We start from the raw sequence: 11,136 nt of genomic DNA, 5'->3' as shown, positions 1-11,136 counted from the left end.
GCTTCTTGTGGCATGGCGGTAATCATTTATGCCCACCCATCACCGATTACTCAGATGTGTGATCATTCAAACTCTGAATAAATCTGAGCAAGTCTCTGGCCCGGTTCATGCTTCGTGTTTGGTTTGATGATAACAGAGAACAGCTTGATGTAACTGACCTTGATGTTCATCATTTTCACACTTTGATGGAAATGGTGCCTCTTGGTGTGACCATGCTGAGACGGCGAAATACTCAAACGCTGCCCACTGTGGACAGACAATCCAGCCATAATTACATAATCAGACACACCCACTGGTTTTAGTGCAGCATTAAATAGGCTCAGATACTTGGATTAGAATTCATTCTGGGCTTGTTGTGCAAACACATAATATATGTCCATGCAAACTTACCACAGTAATCATTGTGCATGTTTCTGTAGGCTAAAGTAACATGCACTTTAAAGCACAGGCTGATACCTTGTACTATTCCTGCTGCAAACTTGCTGCTTGAGATCTGGCTGGCTGTCAGAAAACATAAACCATATATGTGGAGAGTAACGTTCTTAATTTATTTCATTAAAAGTGCTAATTTTTGATTTTTTTTTAAAGCACAGTTTTCCTGTCTACATGTTCCTTTCTTTCTAAAATCAATATGCACCTGCAGTTAAAAATATTTTGTCCAAAACAAACAAACAAAACATGGCGCATTCAGAAAGATTTCCTGCTCTAATCATAGACCGATATACAATTGAAACTTGATAGGTTAGTGTTCACTTCTAGGCTAAACAGGCTTTAGGCTAGTATGCTAGTTACCTGCACTTTTTTTAAAAACATAGATGATTTACATGTAGAAAGTCGAGCTAACAAGTTTCAAAAATCTTCCCAGAAGTTTGTGTCCTGACAGTAGTGTGTGGAGAAAAAAACTGCGCTTTTGTAAATATTTTTTAAATGTATTTACATGTTTACCTGTGAGAGGACTGACTCCCATTCATCCATCTCCACTGAATCACTCCGCGCAGGAAAACGCGCGAGCGCCTTTCCTATGTTATTTACGGTAAGTGTTAGTGGTTCAGTGTGAATGCCTGTCGGTTATTAGCACAAATTACCCCTTCAATTTGTATCATATCAAACAAATTCGACCGCAAAAAGCAACATTTTGAAAATATAGTTAAATAAACCCCCCAAAAACAAAAAAACACGGAGAAACATGTGCCATAATCTGCTACTGGGTGGATGACGTGTGTGTAAACGGGTCCTTCGGACTTCCGGGTGTGTATAAACAGGTTGCTAACCGAGTCGCCTTGTAAAGATGTGAGTTTTAGCCCCGTTTTGTCCATCATTTTGCTAAACATATTTCACTGGTATCGGCGTGTATGAAGCCGCTAACAACTCTGATTTCCTTTTCTTCATTAGGTCTAAAGTAACGTTTAAAATCACCCTGACGTCGGACCCCCGGCTGCCATACAAAGTGTGAGTACACTGACAGCTCAGCACTAACAGCTTCATATCCTCCACAGTTTAGGTTTTAATCGGCGGGTGGACACTAGTTTCATCTCGACAACACAAACTGTGTTATTTTTCCGTTATTGTGAGAACCGGTGCTGATGTGTTTGACCACAGCGACACGAGTTGTGGTCAATGAGACACCAGCTGTTGGTGTGAAGCTGTGATTGACATGATGACAGTGAATACACCAGCTAACGGTTCTGTTAACTTCCTGTTTTTTATGGTTTATCATTAGTGTGGCATTATGTCAGCAATAGAGCCTTACAACATTGTTTTAGATGTTGTTATAGCAGCCCGCATGTTTGGCATGATGTTTGGTCTCACGAGCTGTCATGAATGAATATGACGTCACTTAATCGTTGAGCTCATTTTTCTGTATGTCAACTTTTTATCTCCAGTCCTAGGCTGTGGCATAATCATAGCCATAAGAATTACAGTAAAAGGACTGAGATAAAGAAATGGCAAATCTTGTGTTTGCACAAATGTGTACAAATACAGTCGGTGAGCCCTCTTAACATTTTGTTAACACCATACCAATAGCAGGCAGGGTCTGTGTTTGTTCCCTAATCAGCTCTTCATGGCATTGATTCTACCAGATGTTGGAAACCCTCCTTTGGCTCTGGTCTGTGTTGACATGATTGCATCACAGTCTCAGCAGATCTGTCTGCAGCACATCCATGACGCCTGCTGTCCTACCACATCTTGTCTCCTGTTCAGCTGGATTCACATGCGGTGACAGGGTCATGTTCATGAAACTAGTTTGCACCGACTTTGTGATGTGGTGCATTATGATGCAGGAAGGAGTTAATAGAAGATGGTAAATTGCAGTCGTAAAGGGATATACATGGTCGTCACTAACACTCAGGTAGATGGGCTCTGTCGATCACTGATCACAGAGATTATTTCAAGGTGATGATGCCCATAGCAGACCAAATGATTTTAATCAACAAGGGTAGTCAGCTAAAAGATAAGACACAATGGATTCACTTCCATTGTGTAAGAATGAGCCTTGCTGCACAAACACTCACACACAAGAATATCAATAACTTCTAAGCGTCCTTTCTTTCCACGGCCGTTTCCTGATGCATTTTAAATGTCCAAACAAGGCTTCACTTTGAATTGAAAATAGATTCAAAATAATCAGGCAATGCAGATTATTTGAATACTTAAACATTCATACAGAGTCAGTTCTCTAAGGAGGTGAGATATGGCCTCACTGCAGCTGTTATGTCTTAGTCTGAATAGAGTGATGATGATGATGATGATGATGATGATGATGATGATGATGATGATGATGATGGTGATGATGATGATGATGATGATGATGATGATGATGATGATAGCAAATGAGGCATCATATTTATTCTGGCAGAGGATTTAACCTGAGGACACCCTCAGTGTCTTCAGCTCAGTATTTAATATTCACCTATCTCACTCAAACAAGTTACCACTCACTCTCAGTGAAGATGTGAAGATGGTGTTTGTGATCTGACAAGCTTTCACCGTCTCTTACAATCCTGAGGCTGATTTTTTAGTTTCTTGCTGCTGTGCTGATGGTGTCGATTGATTTTGCCTTTCACCACTTCAGTTCTTTCTATTTTACCTCACTTGGTGATTGCATGTCCAGCTCTAGCCTTCAGATTGTTTTTTGTGTGTTTGTTTTTCTTTTAATCTCGTATCTCAGAAAATATTTGTGTTGGTTTTTTATAGCCCTTAGGGGGGGGGGGGTCTCCACTCCCCATTGAAAACCATTCTGCAGAACTCATCGGAGAAGCATCCAGCTGTGTGTAACTGTTTATACCATAAATGGCCTCACATGCTCTTACAGAAATGGCTCTGACAGGAGTAATGTTACACTCAATTGAGGAGAAGTGGAGAAGATTTCTTTTTGTTCGCCTCTATTCTGTGTGTCTCTTTGTGTGTGTATATGGGGTCACAGTGAATGGTTGGCTACAGATGCACCTCAGGAGCTGCTGTAGTTTGAGTGTCTCACCCTCAAACAGCAGTGCAGCTGGGGAACTTATCGATGGAAGCTCAGGTCAACAGGTTGAGAGACGATATTTAATCCTGGTGTTTTCTTGCCTTTAAATGTAACACAAGGGGAATAAAGTCAAGGTTTATTGCGTTTTGAATTAAATCCTGTTTTACGTTTTGTTTTGCTACAGACTAAGTGTCCCAGAGAGCACGCCGTTCACAGCCGTTTTGAAGTTTGCAGCTGAGGAGGTAAGCACACACAGTTAGTTAGTATACTTATGAAAGACATCCGTCTTCAATGTTGAGAGTTGCTTATTCTCTAAAGAAGCACAAATGAATAAAATCTCATTCATTCAGCATGGAGAGAAGAACCCAGCATGGCTATTCTCTAAAGACTTGATTCATACATTCAGGATTTAATTTTGACTTTTCAGAACAAATGCTGTAATGTAACATCCTTACATGATGCCAAATCAATCTCAAACTGTTCATTTCGCACATACTTCACACAAACACTCACCATCAGAAGTGACACATGGGGGAAAAAAGTAGTAGTTAGTTGCAAAAATTACCAGTTGAAGTCTTTGATATTGATGTCACATGGGACTGCAGCTGTCCTGCTCCATTTAGAATTAACATCTCCTGGATGAATGAGTGTATGTTATATGTGCAAACACATTTGAGATGATGTACAGAGTGACAATTGCAATATGTGTCCCTTAGTGCAAGTTTGTCCTCAGTCTGAGTCCTGAACATTAACACAAATACACAACAAGTTGTTTTGCTTAAAATATGAAATAAAGTCAGGGAGTGTTGGGTATCAGCACTTAAACATGATGTTCACTAAGCTGAAGTGCAGTCTCAGTGCTGTAGGTGTTACAGACACAGGAAGAATCTCAGCTGTGTTTTTCACTCATCTGTCTTGATTGGCTTGTAGTTGAATCAATACAGCTGTCTGCACAGGCTCAGGCTGTGTAACGTCTCCTGTGTCACATACACTTTACACACATCACTATGACCTGAAGCTATTTGTTAAGCCCCAATTCTATTTCCTTCCATTTTATGTACATGAGCACAGAGCAGCATCGAAGCTGAACTCATCCTGGCAGAGGACTGCAGGGTGGCTGCTGCTGCTGCTGCTGCTGCTGCTGATGATGATGATGATGATGATGTGCAGGTTTTATAATGTGTATATGGGCCGTTAATGTGCTTCTGTTACACAACAGCATCCTGATTGGACGTTATTTTCACATTTGACTGTCTGGCTTTGAATGGTCTAATCATAGAGCCACCATCAAGCCAACAATGTTTATCATTATAACTAGTAAAAGAGCACAGCATTTATAAAATTAGGAAACTGTTTTCCTTTTTCTTTTTGTTTTTTTTCCTCTTTTTTTGCCAAAAGCTCACTTCCCAAAGTGGCTGGTGAAATATAGTGTAATTAGCCAATAGCAGGTTTACTTTTAATTAACTGGAGTTTACTTTAATCCTGTGTTGATCATTAAAAACAAAACCTTATACCCTGCAAGCTTGCTAAAGGATAATATATCCACCAATTTAATGCTATGTCAAACAAAGTCCTTGAACGCCCATTCGCTCTTGATCAGAACGGTGTCTCAGGTTTGCTGCCTGTGCTCCCTTGCAGCACTTCACTAACCCTATCTCCCCGGTAACAGACTGATCCCACCATCCCATCCTTTCACTGCAAATCCCACCAGCCCACATCCCCCTCTGTCGCACACTGAAGTAGGAGACGTACTGTATTGTGACTGTGTTGAGTGATTTTCTTCCAGAAATTTGAGCGCGACTATCATTTCCTCAGGCTGTTTCCTAACTGTGTGTGTGTGTGTGTGTGTGTGTGGTTTCTTGTGGGTCTGAAATTGTGCAAAAATGTAAACGCACTCAGCCCTGCATCTGACAAGCCTGAGAGCTGGCAGACAAAAGACTGAAAACAAAACGCACAACACAGCATTTTCTCTCTCGCTTGTTTCACAAAGTTTATTTCTGTCGCCACGGCGCCTGTTATTATGAAGTTGTCACCCACAGAGTCGGTGTATCTCACTGCGCTGACTCAGTGGATGGAGCTCTACGTCTCCATGATTTATTTGCACGGTGTCTTCAGGCCAAGAGAAATTGTTTAGCAACATGTCTTGATTATTTAACCAAAATATTTTAGTGCAGAAATGAAATCCCGGAAATGTCAAATCCCAGCTTCTGTTGTGGGTTTTACCAACGGGCATGTGTAATTATTGTTCTCTGTTCTTTTTTCTCTTCCAGTTCAAAGTGCCATCGGCAACCAGCGCAATAATAACAAATGGTGAGTTTCGGGGGAAAAGAGTCCCTCTCCTAATGATTTTTTTGTGTGTGCAAATGGAAAAGTGACATATTCTCCAGCCTGACAGTTAAGAGAGACACTGTTGTCTTGTAGATGTAGTGTGTTTGAACAGAAAGGCAGATAAATGTCAAAACTTAAACACCAAGCTGAAAAGGTTTGATGGATCTGAAAGCAATCTTTGTGATATTAGAAGTAAGATGATGAATCAAACACTTGTCCTGTCAGATAATGACCAGCAAACCTGCACATTTTCACTTAAATGTCAAAATGATGTAAGAGTCTGTCTGAAATACTGCACAGAGTAGCCATCCACATAATGAGAATAAATGAGAAGAATGTATTTCATTTGTAAGATATCAGAGAAAAATCATTCAGAACATTTACATTTAAGCTCCCCAGTTCAGTTATTGTGAATATGACAATTACAGAATTTTGCATCAAATTAAGGTGATGGGCAATAAATGGATATCATATTGGAGTTATTGGAGCATTCTCAACATGTAAACAGTGCATTTGCAAGTTGTTTTATTTTTGTTTTAAACTGCAATTTGCGACACAGCGCCTCTTGTCTGATTAAGCTCAGCTCTGTGTGTTGTTATTTTTTTATTAACCGTGTTAATCACTTCGTAGGAAAATTAGTTTTGGAACATCCAAAACTTTTAATGCATGTAAACAAGGTGATCATTGCCTCAATATTTTTGAGAGATATTAAAAATTCCCACTGATATGATTGTCAATTTTCAGTTGTTGCTACTGTACATTAACAGACATGAGGCTCATTGAGGCGATATGGGATACTCAACATTACATTACACAAAATCCCTGTGGAAAACATAGTAAAATTATTGACATTTTTGAAGTTTGGATGTGTTTCTTGTAGCAGTCTCGGTCCACAAAGCACAAGTAGTTATCTTTCATCATTGCTTTGACATTACAGCAGCTTTAATTAATGGCAGCCTCTATTTTTGCTATTAATTCTGCTCGACCTTTATTGATCTCTATCAGCTACCAGCTGGAATTGCAAGAATGCTGATGGCACTTATCTCATCCCTCAAATCCTGCTAACTCATATCGACCTATAATTGGAACAGCATTTTGTTTGCACATCAGACACTGGATAAAACAGCAATTAAAGCTGATATTCAGAAATGTATTGAACATATCTTTCTTGATACAAATTTTTGACTCGATTAATTGACTGAGAACATGAGGTGTTGAACTAAATTCAAGCGTTTTCAACTCCAGCTTTCAAACTAACGGCCTATCAGGAAACAGTTTCCATGAAAAACCCTAACAGAATCACATCTGAAATAACCTGAGGCTGTAAAATATAAAAATACACAGCAGGGTTCATTCAGACACAGAACACTTGTAACCTCGGTTGTTGTAATCACTGGAACAAATTACAGTAAATTGTCTTTGTGGCTGGTAGAGGCAAAATTGCTGACTTATTCATTGCACCCTGACAATTAAAGCGTGCAGTGCCACGTAAAAAGTGATGATGGTTTTGTTTACCTCTCTGCCTCGGTGGGAGACGTTCACAAGCACCACGCCTGATGTATTCTGTCACGTACCGGAGGTTAGTCATGAAATGATGATAACTTCTCAGGGCTGTGGGAACATATTGGACATATGAGGGCTGATAGGACCGCCAAGTTTAATATGAGTTTTAGTTTTATCAGTGCAGAATTAATGACTGGCCTGTTGTTATTCCAGATAGAATTGCCTGCCGTTGAGGCACGCTCCCATTTTTGCTGTTGCCTAGTGCAACATCATTATGGATGAACGGCTGATAATGTAAATGGTCTTTTTTCATTTCCCGTGCTGCTCATTTGCATGACAGTCTTTTCATTTTACACTGTGTTGTGTTGCAGATGGAATAGGAATCAACCCTGCCCAGACAGCAGGTGAGTTATGCTGGTTCAAGGCCCATCGCTGTTTCTACAGAAGAAAAGATTTGAGTTGTTCCACCAAAGCCTCTAGATTGTATCACATGATGTTCAGTTGTTCCGTAGAAGCATAATCAACCTCAGGGCTTTCTTTTGAGCTCTTGGCCACTTGTCAGTCAATGCATTAATCACCTAATGCATTAATTCAGGACTCGAATAAAGCCTGTTTCATAATGCACTTTGATAATGCCGAGTTAATAATAACATTAATAAGATTACTTTGATAAAGCCCTGAGAGGCAGTGAGGTAGGTGGTGTGTGGGTGGTTGAACAAAGGACCAGAAAGAAATATAAAGGTTAATATGAAAAAGCCTGTGTTGAGGTATAATTAAGAAAAAAAAATCCTTTTGAGATAATGATCAGTTTGGTTTAAGTCAGGTTTAAACAGTCAAGTTAAATTAGTATCAGGAGTTGAAACAGACAGCTCAGAGATGAAAAGTAGGAGAAATGTAAATTAACTGGGCAAAACATTACAGAGACGGCCGCAGTGCAAATCAACAAATCATATAATTAAGCTCAAACGCTAAACTCATGATAATCCCTCTGAATTTGAAAGTCTTAATTTGTAGACAGACCACACCCAGTCTAACCCCTAACCCCCCAAAAATGATGTAATATATAATAATGCACCATAATGCTGCTAGGTCACGCCCAGACATTGGCGTTGTGATAGCTGAGAATTAAAATGACATAAAAATGACTTGTTCACATTTGAGACAAACCTCTGATAAGTCTTACCAGGAAATGTGTTGATTGATAGGATGAATTGATAAATTAAATAATTAAAATAAGCTTGGGTTTATAAGATAATCCTGGCTTAACTGACTGCATCTCTGTGTTTGAGCAGGCCACAGAGTGTTGATGGTGTACTGAGTCATGATTATAGATACAGTACATTGGCTGGAGATGAAATATTGAATGTTAAATTAAAACGTGACCTCTGACTGGAGGCGGACTAGATGCACCGAGCTGTTTAGTTTGACTTTATATTCCCATATTATTGCTGATCTGCGATGAATCACTTTTTTTATTTCATTATTATTATAATGATTTCTTGTGTCAGCCTACTTGCTATTTCACCCCCCCCTGAGCTTTACAATAAAAGCGTAGCCCACCTCTCTTTATGTAAGTCATCATTTCCAACAAAGACAGGTAACAGATGACTGGCTTTTCTATATAGACTGGGATCAGCTAATGTCTGCTTTGACCAAAGGCAAGATTGAGTCTTTTTCTGGTAAGAAAAGGAAATTAGTGTAGTGGGCATTCACAACAGCCTTTTTTCTTATCTGCACAACATTCATGCTGTGCAGCGCTGCCAAGAATAGCCTCTGCTCAGACACCTCTGTCAGATTGCCTTTTTTTTCTCCCACCCACCGCAGCCAGGCTACCTCATGTTCTCAGGATCTGGTACATGGTAAAAACTGATCCAGGGTCATTTTACAACCTTTTCCTCCTTGCATGTCTTCATAGGGCCAATTTTGTACATTTCCTGAGGCATAATAAAGATGCACTTATACACTGATGGCCCTGAGAGTGAGTTATGCATATATGATCTCGGCACAGTTGCTGCTTGAATGAGCAAGTTAATGAATTAAATGACATGGTGTTATCATATTTTATTCAAATGAACTCGGTGTGTGGGTGCTCACTGAAATACACCTGATAGAGGTGGCTACAATTAGTTATATTAACAAACCAAACAAATAATGTTTGGTACTTTTCACCAGTTAGTCTCCCAGTTGGTGAGCTGACAACTTGTTTGCAGTGTAGCAGAATTAGTGGCTGTAAAACCCCCCTATTAAAGCACACGGATTATAAACTGTTCCCTTTATGCGGTGATCTGTCCTGTGTTGCAGGGAATGTGTTTCTAAAACACGGCTCAGAGCTTCGCCTCATTCCCAGAGACAGAGTGGGAGGACAAGGAGACTGATGCTGCTTTTCCCTCCTTGACGGCACAATGACTCACCCAGAGGAATCATACAACACTTGAGACCCAGGAAACACCTCAGCGTGTGTCATATTTATTTTTCTGGCCCACAACTGACAATGACTCACCGAAGAAGATATATACATATGTATTTAGTCGTGACGATGACATGCGTACACACTTGGCTGCTCCCTGCTTCGTCTTTCTCTGTCAAGTTTTTTTTTTCTTAATCATAGTTGCATCAAAAGGTTTACCGAGTAATTGACCCACTCACACAGAAACAGCCGATGCATCCTGGGAAAGATTTGTGCAAAGATTAACAAACAACTGAGTCAACAGTTATAGCTTTTGTATCTTTGTAAATGGCAATAAACAGTGACTAACAGTACATGAATATTTTGCAATGTTTACTTTTTTTTAATGGCATTGTGGATATGGTAATGTAAGCTTTTCTAAGTGCATGTACAACATGCTTTAAGGACCATTACTGTATCATTATATTATTATGTGGCTGTTGATGCAGAGAAATATGTGTCCACATTTTTTTGTCAGGCACCTGTTGTCAGAGAAGAAGCACAAGACTTGCATCGTGGATCTGTGCTGAGCTTGTACGGTCGACCACATTTTCCCAGAGCATATCATATTGTGGCTAATGTAAAGAAATGTGTTTGTTCAGCTGTCAGACTGCACAGGCCTGTGGATCTTTGCTGCCCTCTGTCAGGTTGCATCTTAAAATTGGTTTGCTCTCAAATGCCGCGTCTCGGTGTACAAAACCATGTTTTATGTCCCTTCTCCCCACAATAAATATTAAAAAAGAGAAAATGATAACCCTGAATAATCTACACTTCTATTTAATATGCACTGCTGGATTAATTAGGAGCTAAGGAACAGGTGGTGAGAAAATGAGGCAGGGTGCAGCCAAAACGCAGAGAGCCACAAGACTGTCACAATAGAGGTCTGGCTCATGCACCTTGGAGACCGGTATTCGCCTGACGAAATAAATGAAGCTTTTGATTGCAGTCTTCTTTCGTTTCTGTGGAGACCTTTGATTTATTATTTTTTTAAATCACTGGATAGAAATATATATCTTCATATTAAGCCTCTGGATTAGTCCCTTTCAAAACAAAAGAAGAGGCTGACTAATAGGTAGAGCAGGAGTTTATGCTTCATTGTTTCTGTGACTGATTAATGAGGGAGAGCAGTTTATTATCCCCTTTACATTTATCATTATCATGTGAGAAGGTCTGAATCATTTGTTTGAGAAGTGGTTCTCTTTTGCCACTGCGCGGAAACAAAAATGCATAGTTGGTAAAGAAAAATGAGCAAGAGAGAATAATGGAGCGTGCATAATTCACAAGAGAAAGCACACCGTTGTGTCTCACCATCCATTAGGACGTGCAGACTCAGATGGTGGGGAGGAGCAGGAGCGCCATCACAAATGGATTTCCTCATTTGTTTTAATCAAAG

The 11,136-nt window shown here is 39.8% G+C and overlaps 1 protein-coding gene across 1 annotated transcript; it reads left to right on the top strand.

Moving 5' to 3' along the window:
* The first annotated feature begins 1,228 nt into the window (after positions 1 to 1,228).
* ufm1 (ubiquitin-fold modifier 1) lies at positions 1,229 to 10,688 on the top strand. The gene is made up of 6 exons (XM_083986491.1): positions 1,229 to 1,290; positions 1,393 to 1,449; positions 3,651 to 3,708; positions 5,737 to 5,776; positions 7,669 to 7,701; positions 9,599 to 10,688. Coding segments are annotated over exons 1-6 (264 nt in total). The 5' UTR covers positions 1,229 to 1,288; the 3' UTR covers positions 9,673 to 10,688.
* Positions 10,689 to 11,136: the final 448 nt, after the last annotated feature.

The sequence above is a fragment of the Trachurus trachurus genome (assembly GCF_905171665.1).
Source record: "Trachurus trachurus genome assembly, chromosome: 14".
Classification (NCBI taxonomy): domain Eukaryota; kingdom Metazoa; phylum Chordata; class Actinopteri; order Carangiformes; family Carangidae; genus Trachurus; species Trachurus trachurus.
This window is presented reverse-complemented; position numbering and strand designations above follow the sequence as displayed.